Source organism: Dendrobates tinctorius, unplaced genomic scaffold (assembly GCF_039654945.1).
Source record: "Dendrobates tinctorius isolate UK_male_01 unplaced genomic scaffold, ASM3965494v1 ptg000173l, whole genome shotgun sequence".
NCBI classification, from domain to species: domain Eukaryota; kingdom Metazoa; phylum Chordata; class Amphibia; order Anura; family Dendrobatidae; genus Dendrobates; species Dendrobates tinctorius.
The window spans coordinates 6838516-6856337 of NW_027361840.1; the positions used below are offsets into that span (position 1 = coordinate 6838516).

The 17822-nt window shown below is 47.7% G+C and overlaps 1 protein-coding gene across 1 annotated transcript in view; it reads right to left on the bottom strand.

Moving 5' to 3' along the window:
• Nucleotides 1–6769: 6769 nt before the first annotated feature.
• Nucleotides 6770–17822, bottom strand: part of PTH1R (parathyroid hormone 1 receptor) — a 255353-nt gene continuing 244300 nt past the window's right edge. The window contains exon 13 of the mRNA XM_073551148.1: nt 6770–8251. Coding sequence (XP_073407249.1) covers nt 7886–8251 — 366 coding nt within the window. The 3' untranslated portion in view covers nt 6770–7885. The remainder of the gene's footprint in view (nt 8252–17822) is intronic.

Sequence of the window (17822 nt, forward strand, 5' to 3'; positions counted from 1 at the left end):
CTGGAAACTTTCCTGCATGAAGGCTCAGCTGTTCACTGTTAGCCAATCCCGTCTCCTATATAATCTTGGCCCTGGCTAGCACTCATTGTCAGAGTAGCTTTTGCTGCATGGCTGGAGGTTGTTGGTGGCTGTTGTTGAAGAAAGCACTTGGAGGATTTATCTGTGACTATTGCTAGGTCTTGAGTGCGTGATAATTCCCTTTCTTCTCGTACTTTGGTTTAACCCCAACCTCCACTTCCCGGTGTTTACCTCTGGTGTTTATGTGTGTATATTTGTATAATTGGTATTCCTTTATCAATGTTCGTGTTACATTGCTAGTCTGGTATGTGTATAACGGTACATTACTACTCCCCTTTTCCCTGGATGGGGTAAGGGTACAGACTGCCGTGGCCCTGACATCCTCACCATCAGAAGTAATCTGGGGAACATGGCGAGCTAAAGCATCCCTAGCGTTAGGGATAGGGAAGGAGACCCTGGTTCTGGGACACCCAACAACTGAGTCATTACACTAGCTCTGACCAAAATAGTTTTTAGATACATTATGGATCCTATCACTGACAGGGCAACTGCAGCAGCTCAGCCTGGAGGTGGCACTTTCGTTTTACAGCACCCTAACAAATCAGGTTTGGGGACCGTGACTCCAAGGCAATCCTTAGTGGATCCCAAGATTGCTTTGCCTGACAGGTTCTCTGGGTGGCATGACAAGGTTGTTTTCAGGGAGGCCTGTAAGCTATACTTCAAGTTACGTCCTCGTTCCTCAGGAACCGAGGAGCATCGGGTGTGGATAATAATCTTGATCCTTCAACATGACTCCCAAGCATGGGCATTCTCTCTCCTGTCTGACTCCCTGTTGCTCCAGATGGTGGAAGAATTTTTTCTGTCTCTGGGTCGTATATACAACAACTCCCGACTGCGTCTCCCTGTCTGAGTCCACACTACATCAGCTTCAGTAGGGAGACGGGCCGGTAGAGGAGTAGTGCTCCAATTTTCGAAAGTGGTCCACTGACACTTAGTGGAATGACATCGCGCACTTTAGCCATTACTGTGAAAGGCTATCAGTGAAGGTGAAGGATGCCTTAGCCCCTTGAGGCAGACATGTCTCTGGCTACCTGGGTGGATTGCTGTCTTCGCCAGAGACATAAAGAGACACCCCAATGTGTGGGAGGTCTGGGGCCAAGGGAAACCTGGTCTGAGTCATCTGAGAAACCTATGCAGTTGAGTGGGGCAACTTGTTCTGGAAAGCAGTCTGTTGTTTGGCGCAAAGGGGGAGTATATTTTTACTGTGGTAGAAAGGGCCATTTCGTGGGCTCACATCCTTCCCTATCTCAGTGTAAAAAGCTGCCAGAAAACTAAGGAGCCCAGGTTGCGGGGAGGTTAGCAACCCTGGTGTAGATATCTCCTCCATGAGTAGGAAGCAATTTATTTCCGGCTGCTGAAATGCATCTGGGCCAAATTACTTGGTTATTTCTGCTTTTCTGGACAGTGGGGCGGGGTTTAACTTCATCGAAGATAGGTTCATCCAGGTCCAGGACCTCAAACCACATACACTGTCCAGACCTATCCCTACCCATAATCGCCTTGAACTTTGCACCCTTGAGACAGGGGTATTTTACTAAAGTCGTCCAAGGTTTACATCTTCAGGTAGGGGCTAACTCTGCACAATCCTGTGGTAGATTGGCAGAATCGGGAGGTGGTAAAGTGGAGTGAGTATTGTCAAGGACACTGCTTGGGCACCCGGCTTGCAAGGGTGGATACCCAGTCAGTGCTGAAATACCTGTCTGACTTTGGGGATGTGTTTTCGGAGCAGGGGTGCTAAGAAGTTCCTTCCTATCGTACTTATGAGTGCACCGTTAATATTGTACCTGGGTCCAAGCTGCCAAAGGGCAGACAATATAACATCTCTGGTCCAGAAAGGTAGGCCATGAAGGACTATATCACGGAAAGTTTGCAAAGGGTCACATCAGACCATTCTCATCCCCCATTGCTGCGGGGTTTTATTGGACCTCGTTAATCAGATGGTAGGATAAAAATGGTTCTCTAAACTAGATCTCAGGGGAATGTATAATCTCATTCCTATTAAAGAGAGGGCGATGAGTGGAAAACAGCTTTTAATACGTCTGAGGGACACTATGAGAACCTTGTGATGCCATTTGGGTTGACAATGCTCGCGCCGTATTTCAGCACTTTCTAAATGATGTCTTTACTCACCTGGTAGGCAGATTTGTGGTAATCTATCTTGATGACATATTAATTTATTTACCTGACCTTGAGTCACATCTGGTACATGTCAGGCAGGTCTTACTCACAACAAATTACTTGTCAAACCAGAGAAGAGTATGTTCTCGGTTGAGGAGATCCCTTTCCTAGGATGTGTTATCGTCCACCAGTTTTCACATGGATCAGGAGAAAGTCCGGGCGGTACTGTACTGGCATCATCCTGATGATTTGAAGGAATTACAAAGATTTTTGCGTTTCGTCACCTACTACCGTAAGTTCATCAAAACCTTTTCAGCAGTGGGGCAAACCTCTGGCAGATATGACCAGGAAAGGGAAGAGACTTTTCCAAGTGGTCCAGTCCGTACAGGGAAGCATTCAATACCTTGAAGGAGTATTTTGCATCTGCTCCGTTTCTCATATAGGCTGACATCACTCAGCCTTGTATTGCAGACGATGACGAGTCTGAAGTGGGGGTGGGGGCTGTATTGTCGCAGACTACGTCTCCTAGTAAATTGCGTCCATGTGTGTACTTTTCTTAAAACTTTCATGGGAGAAATTATGACATTGGTAACAGTGAAATCTTGGCTATCAAGTGGGCCTTTGTAGAGTGGCATCATTTTCTGGAGGGGGCAGCTCAACCGGTTATGATAATCACGGATCATAAGAATCTCGTATATTTAGAGTCTGTGAAACGTCTAACGCCTCGACAGGCAAGATGGGCATTGTTCTTCACTAGGTTTAACTTTTTTGTTACATATAGACCAGGGAACAAGAACATTAAAGTGGATGCCATTGTTTTCCTGAGGGTGGAGATAATTGTGAACCAGTTCCTATACTATAAAAAAGGTGGTTATTGCATCTATATGCTCCGATCCTGAAAGAGAGGTTGTTGAGGCTCAGGGGGATGCCCCTGCTGCCAGGTTGTTCGGTAAACTGTTTGTACCTGTGAATCTCCGTCTGAGAGGTCATAGTGAACATCATGATTCAGTCTTGGCCAGACATCCCGGTAATAAAGACATCACAGATCTTCTTAGTTGGATTTTTTGTTGGTCAGGGTTACATCAGGATGTCGGGGAGCATGTAGCCACCTGCACTGTCTGTGCGCGTCCTAAAACCTCTCATACTAGTCCATGTGGGTCTCTCCTACCATTGGAGATTCCCAGTAGACCTTGGACACCTTTATCAGTCGATTTTTATTACTGATCTACCTGTGTCGGCAGGTAATACTGTAATTTTGGTGGTGGTGGGCAGGTTCAGTAAAATGTCACATTTTATTGCGCTACCCACTTTACCTAACGCCAAGACCTTAGCGCAAATTTTCATAAGTGAGATTGTAAAATTACTTGGGATCCCTACCAATATTGCTTCTGATCGGGGGGGGTGCAGTTAATTTCCCAATTTTGTAGGGCGTTTTGTACTCGTTTGGTGATCTGTCGTTCTCTTCAGCATTTCTCCCGCCGTCTAATGGGCAAACTGAACGAGTTAACCAGAATCTTGAGACTTGTCTTAGGTGTAGCTGAATTCGCAGTAAATAATCGTTGTCATGAGTCTACTGGTAAGTTCCCATTTTTCGGGGCAAACAGGTTTCATCCTCAGTTCAGCTCATTTAATAGGAATTGTTCGGCTAGATTACCTGAAGAATGGTTTTCATCATCTATTACGTCCGTGTGGCAAGGGGCTACTGATAATTTGAAGAAGATAGATTCAAGTATGAGTGTGGCTGATTGGAGATGTTTGGTGGGTCCGGACTTGTATGTTATTGACTTGGTGTAGTTGTCCTAACTTCCTCAAGAAACATTAAGCTGAAGGTTCCATCTTAGAAACTGTGTCCCAGATTCATCGATCCTTATAAGATTGTGGTCGTTGTTAATCTCGTAGCATTCTGCCTTGCCGCCTACTTTTAGGATCCATAATGTGTTTCATCGATCTCTACTCAAGAAATACATTGCATCCTTTCACCGCTACTGCGATCTCCAGTCATTGTGGATGGAAATTTGGACTTTCAAATAGCCAAGATCATGGATTCTCGCTTAGTTCCTCAGTTGCTTCAGTATCTGGTACACTGGAAGGGATACGGTCCTGAAGAGAGGATGTGGGTACCAGCATCTGGCATCCATGCGGCCAGGTTGATCCGATCTTTTCACGTGGCACACCCTGAAAAATCCGGTTCTGAGGTTCCGGAGGTCCTTTGTAGAAGGGGGGGGTACTGTCATGGGTTTACCATGACAAGGAGGAGCCAGAAGACCGCAGCACCTGATTTATCCTACTCCTGCACTGAATAGAAGCACTTTACCTTCATATTAAATGGTGTAAATTTATTTTATCACTGCAGGGGTTAATCTGCTCAGTTGAGAGCTCCCATAAGCGTTCCTACATTAAGGCTCTCAGCTGTTCACTGTCAGCCACTCCCATCTCCTATATAATCTGGGCCCTGGATAGCACGCATTGTCAGCAATATCTTATGCTGCATGGCTGGAGGTTGTTGTTGGTGGTTATTGGAGAAAGGTGTTTGGTGTGTTTATCTATGACTGTTGCTAGGTTTTGAGTGTGTGATAATTCTCCTACTTTGTTTTAACCCCATCCTCCACTGCCCGGTGTTTACCTCTGTTGTTTATGTGTGCATATTTGTATGATTGGTATTTTCCTTTATCCCTGTTCGTATTACCTTGTCAGTCTGGTTGGTGTATTATGGTACACTACTACTCCCCTCTTCCCTGGGTGGGGGGAGGGTACATACTGAGGGCAGACTCAGGAGCTAAGGCAAGGTATGTTGCCCTGGAGTCTTCACCATCAGAAGTAATCCAGGGAACAAGACAAGCTAGGGTGCCCCTAGCGTTAGGGACAGGGAAGGAGCCCCTGGTTCCGGGACACCAGGCAACAGAGTTGTGACAGTGTAGCAGTGAGTGCCACCTAAAGCTGCAAATGTAGAGCACAACATGTGAGATCAGTTTGTCTTCAGCTGCTGCAATCTCCATAGGCAGCAAACTAAGTCACAAAGATGAACATAATGTGATCTGCAAAAGCAGCAATCGAGATGGCAGCTAATGAATGAGGGCTTTATCACATCAAGTGCAGTGTCCCCTACAGTAACTTATCCCCCTCCAATAATAATCTCTGGAGTTCCTCCTCCAGTAATAATGTCTCCAGAGTTCCCCTCTAGTAATAATACTCTCTAGAGTGCCTCCTCCAGAAATAATGCCGCCCAAAATTGCTCCCTCCAGTAATAATGATTCAAAATGTGCATTCTCAAGAAATGTCCCCCAGAGTGCCCCCCTAGAGTAATAAATTCTCCTTCAGAAATGATGTCTGGACTGCTGCTTCCAGTTATAATGTCCCACAGTGTACTCCCTCCAGTAATAATGCTCCCAGATTGCCCCCCCATTAATAATGCTCCTCATTGTGCCCCCTCCAAAAATAATGCTCCTCATAGCGCCCCCTCCAGAAATAATGCTCCTCATAGTGCCCCCTCCAGAAATAATGCTCCTCATAGTGTCCCCTCCAGAAATAATGCTCCCAGAGTGCCCCCTCCAGAAATAATGCTCTAAGAGTGCCCCCTCCAGAAATAATGCTCCTCATAGTGCCCTCTCCAGAAATAATGCTCCTCATAGTGTCCCCTCCAGAAATAATGCTCCCAGAGTGCCCCCTCCAGAAATAATGCTCCCAGAGTGCCCCCTCCAGAAATAATGCTCCTCATAGTGCCCTCTCCAGAAATAATGCTCCTCATAGTGTCCCCTCCAGAAATAATGCTCCCAGAGTGCCCCCTCCAGAAATAATGCTCCTCATAGTGCCCTCTCCAGAAATAATGCTCCTCATAGTGCCCCCTCCAGAAATAATGTTCCCCAGAGTGCCCCCTCCAGAAATAATGCTCCTCATAGTGCCCCCTCCAGAAATAATGCTCCTCATAGTGTCCCCTCCAGAAATAATGCTCCTCATAGTGCCCCCTCCAGAAATAATGTTCCCCAGAGTGCCTCTTCCAGCACAGTAATAATATCCGAGGGGCGAACGCTGACAGCTTGGGCCCCCTGTGCAAGAAATGTGTCTGGGCCCCCTCCTTTTATGGCGACAAAGGTACATATATATATGCACACACACATGTATATATATTACATAGTCTGCTTTATTATGTATATTGCCATCCCTCATTACACAGTGCCCTCTCTTGTTATGTACAGCACCGTCCCTTACACATCGGATTATATAGCTCCTCCTGTCTTGTTAGCTGTATAATGCAATATTTTAAAATATTCTGTGGAGCATGGCTGAAAAGCAACGTCTGACTTTTCATTTGCTCATTTTCATGGATTTTTGATTTATTATTACTTTTGTCAGATTCAAGTTATTTCTGTCACCATTGTGGGTTTTTCTGTTATTACACGAGGGAGGGGCACCAACAATTTTGTGTATTTTCCCCATATTTTGTTCTTCACTTTTCACCACTTCTTCCTTTGTGAACGTTTTTGTTCTGATCTTTGTGCACGAACCTGAACCCATTGAATCCGATACAACTGTAAAGACGAACAAGCGAAAAAAGAAAACACCGCCAACAACAATCGTATTTCCATCTGAAAATCATATATTTCTCAAAGAATGTTAAAAAAAATAAAATAAAACATTTTTTTCCACTTGGTCCTTATATCATTAGTCGTGCCACATGTACTGTGTACAATACACTTGATACACTTAATGCATACAATATAGTTTATCCACATATTTCATTGTTTAAATATATTATTCTTCATTATTTCCATTGTTCATATATTAATGAAAATATATCAGCAGAATGTCGCTGCTTTTATTGTACAGTTTCATTTTTTTTAAACAAATATTTTTTTTTTCTTACTTTCCTGAGGCATAAAATCAATAATTTGTTGCAAATTTGTTTTATTTCCCTTGAGAATCAGGGAAATTATAGGTGACAACATTGTGATATTTGACAATTATATTTTTTTTTATCATCAACGGCTAATTGCATAGCTAAGGCAGGGGGTGTACATACTTAACTGAAGCTTGGTAATGCTGGAAGTCGCTATTTTTTATTCTACATTTTTTGCATTTTCCAGGGTCGGGATCTTTTTCCAAACATTGAATCTTTCGACTCGTTTGGTTCCGTTATTCGAGTGTCTGAAGTTACACATGTCGAGGACTTAGTGAGATACGGATGATATTTTTCCTACACGAGTCTGAACATTCTGCGAAGTTGGATCCGATGCACAGTTCTGATCTTGCTGAACCCCCAAAACATAAAATAGCGAGATATCACATATAATCTTTTGCACATGCGTAGTTGAAACTTTGTAGAAAATGCAATCACAATAGTTTAAGTTCACGTCTCTAACATAGAGGACTGATAAATAAGGGGCGACAAAGAAAAAAAAAATACAAATAGAAATTTTTTTTTACACTATCAAATTAACCAACTGGAACATTATAAAAAATGACATTTGTTATAATGTAAAAGATGTGATTTTTTTTGTGCTCTGGATTTTGGGGAGAGGGAGGTAAACGGCCGGTGAGTGACTGATGCTTTTGTAAAACTATTGGTGAAAACAATCAGCAGATTGGAAAGGATGAGCCTCGCGATCAACCGTCTCTCGGTTCCCTTTTCCGAGGTCCCACTATTGGCTCCTTTTACCTTTTGGGTCCTCTTTGGATTCTTTCAGAAACTTATTTACATGACGGTCTCCCTCTCTTCCTCCACAACTTCGGCCGCTGGTCTGTCAGCACCGTAAAGCCCTGATCCATTGAGATATTCTTCGTCTTTGTTATACTGCTCCGGTCCTGAAGAAGGTATGGAGTTCTCAGAAATGGAGCCATTTTTGACGTAACCTGGCAGGTTTCTGTGACCATTGAGGGCAGCAGATACAAGTCTAGTGTTCAGGTGTAAGGCCAGCGTGCCCCTGGTGGTCACATTAGTGATACTCGTGTGGGACACCATAGGTCCATAGCTGTACGTGGTGCTGCCACTTCTGGCTTTTCTTTTAAAGTCTAGTGCCAAAGTCCATCTACTCCAGGATTTCTTAATCTCTGCTTGTACCTGAAAAAAAAACATGGAATGAATGAGTAAGGAGCCAGGGAAGTATAGAATCAGTAGTCTAGAGGTGGACAAACTGCAGGTAATGGGTGGACTCTCTGCAGGTAATGGGTGGACTCTCTGCAGGTAATGGGTGGACTCTATGCAGGTAATGGGTGGACTCTCTGCAGGTAATGGGTGGACTCTCTGCAGGTAATGGGTGGACTCTCTGCAGGTAATGGGTGGACTCTATGCAGGTAATGGGTGGACTCTGCAGGTAATGGGTGGACTATCTGCAGGTAATGGGTGGACTATCTGCAGGTAATGGGTGGACTCTCTGCAGGTAATGGGTGGACTCTCTGCAGATAATGGGTGGACTCTCTGCAGATAATGGGTGGACTATCTGCAGGTAATGGGTGGACTATCTGCAGGTAATGGGTGGACTATCTGCAGGTAATGGGTGGACTCTGCAGGTAATGGGTGGACTATCTGCAGGTAATGGGTGGACTCTATGCAGATAATGGGTGGACTATCTGCAGGTAATGGGTGGACTATCTGCAGGTAATGGGTGGACTATCTGCAGGTAATGGGTGGACTCTATGCAGGTAATGGGTGGACTATCTGCAGGTAATGGGTGGACTATCTGCAGGTAATGGGTGGACTATCTGCAGGTAATGGGTGGACTATCTGCAGGTAATGGGTGGACTCTATGCAGATAATGGGTGGACTATCTGCAGGTAATGGGTGGACTATCTGCAGGTAATGGGTGGACTATCTGCAGGTAATGGGTGGACTCTCTGCAGATAATGGGTGGACTATCTGCAGGTAATGGGTGGACTATCTGCAGGTAATGGGTGGACTCTGCAGGTAATGGGTGGACTCTGCAGGTAATGGGTGGACTCTCTGCAGATAATGGGTGGACTCTCTGCAGGTAATGGGTGGACTCTATGCAGGTAATGGGTGGACTCTATGCAGGTAATGGGTGGACTCTGCAGGTAATGGGTGGACTATCTGCAGGTAATGGGTGGACTATCTGCAGGTAATGGGTGGACTCTATGCAGATAATGGGTGGACTATCTGCAGGTAATGGGTGGGCTATCTGCAGGTAATGGGTGGACTCTATGCAGGTAATGGGTGGACTATCTGCAGGTAATGGGTGGACTATCTGCAGGTAATGGGTGGACTCTGCAGGTAATGGGTGGACTATCTGCAGGTAATGGGTGGACTATCTGCAGGTAATGGGTGGACTCTATGCAGGTAATGGGTGGACTATCTGCAGGTAATGGGTGGACTATCTGCAGGTAATGGGTGGACTATCTGCAGGTAATGGGTGGACTATCTGCAGATAATGGGTGGACTATATGCAGGTAATGGGTGGACTCTGCAGGTAATGGGTGGACTATCTGCAGGTAATGGGTGGACTATCTGCAGGTAATGGGTGGACTCTATGCAGGTAATGGGTGGACTCTATGCAGGTAATGGGTGGACTATCTGCAGGTAATGGGTGGACTATCTGCAGGTAATGGGTGGACTCTATGCAGATAATGGGTGGACTATCTGCAGATAATGGGTGGACTATCTGCAGGTAATGGGTGGACTATCTGCAGGTAATGGGTGGACTCTATGCAGATAATGGGTGGACTATATGCAGGTAATGGGTGGACTATCTGCAGGTAATGGGTGGACTATCTGCAGGTAATGGGTGGACTATCTGCAGGTAATGGGTGGACTATCTGCAGGTAATAGGTGGACTATCTGCAGGTAATGGGTGGACTATCTGCAGGTAATGGGTGGACTCTCTGCAGGTAACGGGTGGACTCTCTGCAGGTAACGGGTGGACTCTCTGCAGGTAACGGGTGGACTCTATGCAGATAACGGGTGGACTCTCTGCAGGTAACGGGTGGACTCTATGCAGATAATGGGTGGACTCTATGCAGGTAATGGGTGGACTCTCTGCAGGTAATGGGTGGACTCTCTGCAGGTAATGGGTGGACTCTCTGCAGGTAATGGGTGGACTCTCTGCAGGTAATGGGTGGACTCCCTGCAGGTAATGGGTGGACTCTATGCAGGTAATGGGTGGACTATCTGCAGGTAATGGGTGGACTCTCTGCAGGTAATGGGTGGACTCTCTGCAGGTAATGGGTGGACTATCTGCAGGTAATGGGTGGACTCTATGCAGATAATGGGTGGACTATCTGCAGATAATGGGTGGACTATCTGCAGATAATGGGTGGACTATCTGCAGATAATGGGTGGACTATCTGCAGGTAATGGGTGGACTATCTGCAGGTAATGGGTGGACTATCTGCAGGTAATGGGTGGACTATCTGCAGGTAATGGGTGGACTATCTGCAGGTAATGGGTGGACTATCTGCAGGTAATGGGTGGACTCTATGCAGATAATGGGTGGACTCTCTGCAGGTAATGGGTGGACTCTCTGCAGGTAACGGGTGGACTATATGTAGGTAATGGGTGGACTCTCTGCAGGTAATGGGTGGACTATCTGCAGGTAATGGGTGGACTATCTGCAGGTAACGGGTGGACTCCATGCCGGTAACGGGTGGACTATATGCAGGTAATGGGTGGACTCTCTGCAGGTAATGGGTGGACTATCTGCAGGTAATGGGTGGACTATCTGCAGGTAATGGGTGGACTCTATGCAGGTAACGGGTGGACTCTATGCAGGTAATGGGTGGACTCTCTGCAGGTAATGGGTGGACTCTCTGCAGGTAATGGGTGGACTCTCTGCAGGTAATGGGTGGACTATCTGCAGGTAACGGGTGGACTATCTGCAGGTAATGGGTGGACTCTCTGCAGGTAATGGGTGGACTCTCTGCAGGTAATGGGTGGACTCTCTGCAGGTAATGGGTGGACTATCTGCAGATAATGGGTGGACTATCTGCAGGTAATGGGTGGACTATCTGCAGGTAACGGGTGGACTCTATGCAGATAATGGGTGGACTCTCTGCAGGTAATGGGTGGACTCTCTGCAGGTAATGGGTGGACTCTCTGCAGGTAATGGGTGGACTCTCTGCAGGTAATGGGTGGACTCTCTGCAGGTAATGGGTGGACTCTCTGCAGGTAATGGGTGGACTATCTGCAGGTAACGGGTGGACTCTATGCAGATAATGGGTGGACTCTCTGCAGGTAATGGGTGGACTCTCTGCAGGTAATGGGTGGACTCTCTGCAGGTAATGGGTGGACTATCTGCAGATAATGGGTGGACTATCTGCAGGTAATGGGTGGACTATCTGCAGGTAACGGGTGGACTCTATGCAGATAATGGGTGGACTCTCTGCAGGTAATGGGTGGACTCTCTGCAGGTAATGGGTGGACTCTCTGCAGGTAATGGGTGGACTCTCTGCAGGTAATGGGTGGACTCTCTGCAGGTAATGGGTGGACTCTCTGCAGGTAATGGGTGGACTCTCTGCAGGTAATGGGTGGACTATCTGCAGGTAACGGGTGGACTCTATGCAGATAATGGGTGGACTCTCTGCAGGTAATGGGTGGACTCTCTGCAGGTAATGGGTGGACTCTCTGCAGGTAATGGGTGGACTCTCTGCAGGTAATGGGTGGACTCTCTGCAGGTAATGGGTGGACTATCTGCAGGTAATGGGTGGACTATATGCAGATTGTCATGATCTCAGTGCGGGTTTGACTCGCACACGTGGGGTTAATGTCTGGAACCAGTGCTGATGACTGGCATTTCTGGGGTTAAAGGTTGTGATCCCGGTGCAGGCTTACCTGCACACCTGGGGCTATGATTGTGGCCTCTCCCTGGTTCTGGGGGAGGCTTCTTATAGCCTCAGGACGCTCCCATCCCTGTCAGTTACACTTTCGCCCTTGGCATAGTGTGGTGACCCCTGAGTGTGTTTGTGCTGTGTTCTGGTTGCTTGATAATCTGTGTATGACTCAGTCTGTTATCTGGATATTGCTTTGGAGTCTGCTTGGTACCTTCTATGTCTGCTTGGTTTTGACTGCTGCTTGGCCCTGACTATCCACTCTGTCTCATCCTTGGTACGTTACGGCTATCTCTGTGTATGACCTCCGTTTTGCCTGACTCTGAAGTAATTCTGTATAGTGTTTTTCCATCTCACTAAGCAGGACGCTAAGCCCCGCTCCCTTGCAGTCACATGACTGTAGGTCCCGTGTCTGCTTGCTAAAGTACCGATGCACAGGACCTGTGGATGCTGAAGTTTGGCTCTCCACTCGAAACATTAAGTGTTATTACCGACGTCATTGGTTGGTGATTACACAGGAGCTGCCAGCAGTGTCTCTGGACTTGTCTCCTCTGAGCACTTGAGGACGTCATTGGTTGGTGGTTACACAGGAGCTGCAGGAAGCGTCTCCACACTCGTCTCCATCAAGCACATTGGGGACGTCTTTGGACGGTGATTACACAGGAGTAGTGATGAGCGAATTTGTTCGGAAAACGCTCACCAAACATAAATTCAGCATGAATATGACACATTCGGATTCATGATCGGAAACACGAGCAAAATTTTATAATATCGGTTAAAAAAAAAAAAAAAATCTGTAACATTAGTTAAAATTGCGTTGCCACAAAAGTATTTTCAGCACTTTAGCAACGATAATGGTGGCGTATAATGAGCGTTTGGCACGTGTGTGATGAGGGGGGGTAGCAGAGCTCAGAGGCGCGGCGTTCTTGTAAGCATTAATTTTTTTTCCTAACTTTCTGTGTGCACATTGCGGCTAGCCGATCAGGGCGCAGGAAACACCCACAATGTCCTGACACAACGGCGTGTGTCATTGCCTGCTGAAATCACATGTCCCTCTCCATATAAATAGCGGACATCTTGTTTTAGCTCCATTTTGACACTGTAACAGACAGAACATGCCATGTCTAGGAGGTATGAGCGGGCAGAAATCAGTTTCTGGCGGCCGCACAAGCTTCAAAATAGGTGAATAGGTTTAATTATGCAGATTCCAAAAATATAAGTTTTCTGCCTCTATGATTATTCTGTATTATTATATTCGAGTTTGAATGAGCAAAGAAATATGTGCTTTGGACAAAGTCTGATTTAGCTGGTCATAAACCACATTCCCGAGGGAGGGGGACAGAGTGGGATAGAATTACACTGGCAGAAGGAGAAAGAATTGCAGCTATGTGCCTGCACATGAGAAGTTCAATGTGACATTGCACAAACGTGATGGGGGAGGGGCAGAATAAGCTCTGGAAGTGTACATAGAAGTTTAGGAGTTATTCATATTTCTGACACCTCCCACTTTTGGACTGCGCTATGGAGGCAGGACCTATCGGTACTCCTCCATGTGCACCTCTGAGGGTTTGCCCTGCCGGGATAACCCATCAGCGTTGCCGTGCTCGCTGCCCTTTTTGTGTCTAATGGTAAAGTCATGCTGCTGGAGGGCAAGGCTCCAGCATAGCAACCTTCTATTGGTACCAGACACGGTGTGCAGCCAACTCATGAGGTTGTGGTGGGTCACCATGGAGAAGGTGTGCTCGTACAGGTAGGGCTGCAAACAATGCAGAGCCCAAACCATGGCCAGGCACTCCTCTATGGTGGAATGGGCCACTACCCTCAGCAGAAGCTTGCGGCTCACATACAACATAGGGTGCTTTTGGTTCCCCAAGTTGACCTGGCTGAGCACAGCACCGAGGCCAAACTCGCTGGCATCGGTCTGTACTAAGAACGTCTGACTGCTGTTGACTGCCCTTAGCACCGGAGAGCTGCTCAGGGCTGTTTTCAAATCCCTAAAAGCCACCTCACAGCCATTTGTCCAATTGACTGTATGGGGTAGCCTTTTCTTGGTGAGGTCCGTCAAGGGCTTTGCAAGGCTACTATAGTTTTGTACAAAGTGCCTATAGTACCATGCAGCGACCAACAAGGACATCACCTGCTTCTTGGTCCCGGGTGGTTGGCAAGGACGTGATAGCGTCCACTTTACCAGGTTCTGGCCCATGGTGCCCCAGGTAGTGGACCTCGCACATGCCCATCTCCCACTTTCCCGTCTTGATGGTCAGGCCTGCTTGGTGGATGGGTATGAGCACCTCCTGGAGATGCTGAAGGTAATCCTCCCTGGTGTAACATACAGCAATACAGCAATGTCATACAGGTACGCCACCGCGCACCTCTCCAGTCCCCAACGCAGGTGGTTGACCATCCGCTGGAATGTGGCAGGAGCATTCTTTATGCCAAAAGGCATGACCCTGGACTCGTACAGTCTGAAGGAGGTGATAAAGGCGGACTTGTCCTGTGCCTCGGGGCTCAGGGGAATCTGCAATATCCCCGACTCAGATCCATGATGGATAGACAGTGTGCGCCAGCTAACCGCTCAAGCAGCTCCTCGATGCATGGCATTGGGTGCGCATCGGAGGCTGTTATCCTGTTGAGCCCCCTTTAGTCCACACAGAGCCATGTGGTCCGATCCTTCTTTGGCACCAGGACTACGGGTGAGGCCCACGCTCTCTTGAACCACTTAATCAATCCCAGCTGCAACATCTCATCAATCTCCTGGCACAGGACGTGCTGCACCTTGTCCGAGATCCAATAGGATGTCCGCCGTAGTGGGGCATGATTGCGGTTGTCCACCTCGTGGACCGCTACCTCAGTCCTTCCAGGACTGTTGGTAAACACGGCCCAGAAGGGTTCCAGTGTGGCTAGTAACTGCAACTGCTGGTGGGTGGATAGCATGGCGCTTACCTCCACGTCCTCTATGGACCCGCTGGCCTTAGCTTGGGCCAACATGTCCATGAGGGAGTCTTTGTCCCGGCCTCAGGCAGGTTGCAAACCGGTAGGACGCACGCGCTATGTTCTTGATGAGTCTTCATCATACTGACGTGGAAGGCCTTCCACCTACCCCGAGCGTGGTCAAGCGTGACCACATAGGTGATTGGGTTGAGCTGTTGGTGGACGACATATGGGCCCTCCCAAGCCGTCTGAAGCCTATCCTTTGGTACGGGGACCAGCAGCCACACCTTCTGAACCACCTGGTAGGTCCGCTCCCGGGCGTTCTGGTCATACCAGTGCTTCTGGTCAGCCTGAGCGTGCGCCATGTTGTCCAGCTGCATCAAGGTCTTCATCTTGTCACGGAAGCTCATGACATACTCCACAATGGGCACATCTGAAAGGCTCGGCTCTTCTTCCCAGGATTCCATTACCAACCCAAGGGGTCCCCAGACTCGCCTGCCATACAGGAGCTCGGAGGGGGAAAACCCCGTCGAGGCCTGTGGAACCTCTCGGTAAGCAAATAGCAGGTGTGGGAGGTACCACTCCCAGTCACGCCCCTGGGTCTCAACCAGCATTTTTAGCATCTGTTTGAGGGTACCATTGAAGCGCTCACAGAAACCACTGGTTTGGGGGTGATACGCGCTCGATACCAGACGCTTCACCTGCATTTTCTTACAGAGAGCCTCCATTAGGCGAGACATGAATTGAGTCCCCTGGTCAGTAAGCATCTCCCTGGGAAACCCTACCTGTGAAAAGATGGCCAACAGGGCATCCGACACCTTTTCTGCCCTAGTTGAGGACAGAGCCACTGCCTCCATGAACTGGGTAGCATAATCTACCACAGTGAGAATGTACTGCTTTCCAGAGCTGCTGGGTATGGCCAGTGGTCCCACAATATCCACTGCAATACTCTGGAAAGGCTCCTCTATCACTGGCAGAGAGATCAGGGGAGCCTTGGGAACAGGCCCTGACTTTCTCACTCTTTGACAGGTGATACAGGAGCGGCAGTAGGTTGTTACATCTGTCCTCAATTTGGGCCAATAGAAGTGTTGAGACAGCCGGGCCTTAGTTTTGCTGATCCCAAAGTGTCCAGCGAGTGGAATCTCATGGGTAATCCATAACAACTCAGTCCTAAATTGATAGGGGACTACCAGCTGTCTTTCCCTCAACCACTCCTTAAGGGATTTACCTGGAACTGTCTCCCGGTACAACCTCCCTCATTCCCAGAACACCCTCTTATCAGTCTCAGAGGTGGGCATCTCGGCGAGGTGTCTCAAGGTCTCCAGGCTCGCATCTGAGTTGAGGCAGCCAGAAGTAACGTAAAAGGTTCCTTCCTCATGGGGACCCTTTGGGACCTGCTCTGAGTCCATCTGTGGTTCAGTCTAATTGTGTTGCTAATACTGTGTTACTACCACACTATCTGAGCAACATGCCTGGAAAAAAGCGAGGCCGTGGAGGAAGGGGAATTAGTCTTGGTGTTCAAGGTGTACGTGGGGTAGGTAGTAATGTTTTTGAAAGCACTAGTGAAGCAATGTCACGTCCTATGCAAAGACAACAGACAACTTCTGTACTCCACTACCTTTCTTTGGCAGTCGCACAGCGATACGCCTTGTCGATGATGCCCAGAAAGAGCATGTACTCGAGTGGATGGCAAGTGCAGATTCAAGTGGCCTCTCCTCCTCTTCCCCCACCTCAACATCACACCCAGTACAGTCCACAGAGATGGCACCCAAATTCCCCTTGCTTCCCTCCTCAACCCAGCTATCAAACCGTTCAAATGACTGTACGGAACCATAAATGGGTGAGTCTGAAGAGCTGTTCACACATTCTATGCCATGTTCATCAGAAGTAAACTCAAAAGCTTCACAGAGTCAAGAGGAGGAAATCGGCACTGATGCCCAAAATTTTTTAGCTTGGATCAGGGCAGGACGAAGTATGGTCCGAACAGCATCCTGACCCTCGTTATCAGATGATAACTCCGGGGGGAGGTGATCCTGATGAGGTTACATTGCACCGTACATCGCAGACACGTAGTGATGCAGCCACAATGAGCAATGCATCCTCAGCCACAACTGTGCCTCTGACCAGCGGCATCCACGGGTCTGCAGCTTGCAGGGGTGGCAAGGATTGCCTAGCCTGGGCCTTTTTTTTGACATTGCAAAGGATGAGCTAACTCACGTAATTTGACAACTTTGCAAGAAAACCAAAAAACTGAGTTGAGGTAAAAAGTGCAATAATTTGACTACTACATGTATGACTCTTCACATGCGCAATCAACATGCTTTACTGTGTGAATCTTACTGTGCAAAAATGAAGACAGCGGACCTCAACAACCATCAGCCAACCCATCAATCGCATTTGCTGCTTCTTCCTCCTACTCTGTTATCATGCTATCTATTGAGATGCAGGTTTTCGACCGCAGAACCTCAGGTTTTTTACCCGCTCCAGTCACGCTGACTGAGAGGCTGCCTTCAGCTGTAACAGAAGCGGACATGCCTGTTGTTTTTGACCGATTTCAGAGAACAAGCACACCACAAGTTTCTCAATCCACAGTAACATCTCCACCTGCACCTCCCTCACGGTCCAGCAGTTTGTCCGGTTCACCGTACTCCGCCTTCTCTCAGCACTGCAGCCAGCCCATGGTTCCACAGTTGTAGTCATGTAAAAGTTTGTTTCCTCCTACACATGACAAAGCTAAGAGGTTAAACTCCACCATCTCCAATTTGTAGGCCACGGAAATGCTGCCTTTTCCGCCTGGTAGATACAGATGGTTTCCGAAAGCTGACGGCCGTCGCAGTCCCCCAGTACCAATTACCCAGTCGCCATTACTTTTCTATGAAAGTTGTGCCTGCGCTACACCAGCATGTTGCAGACAACATCACCCT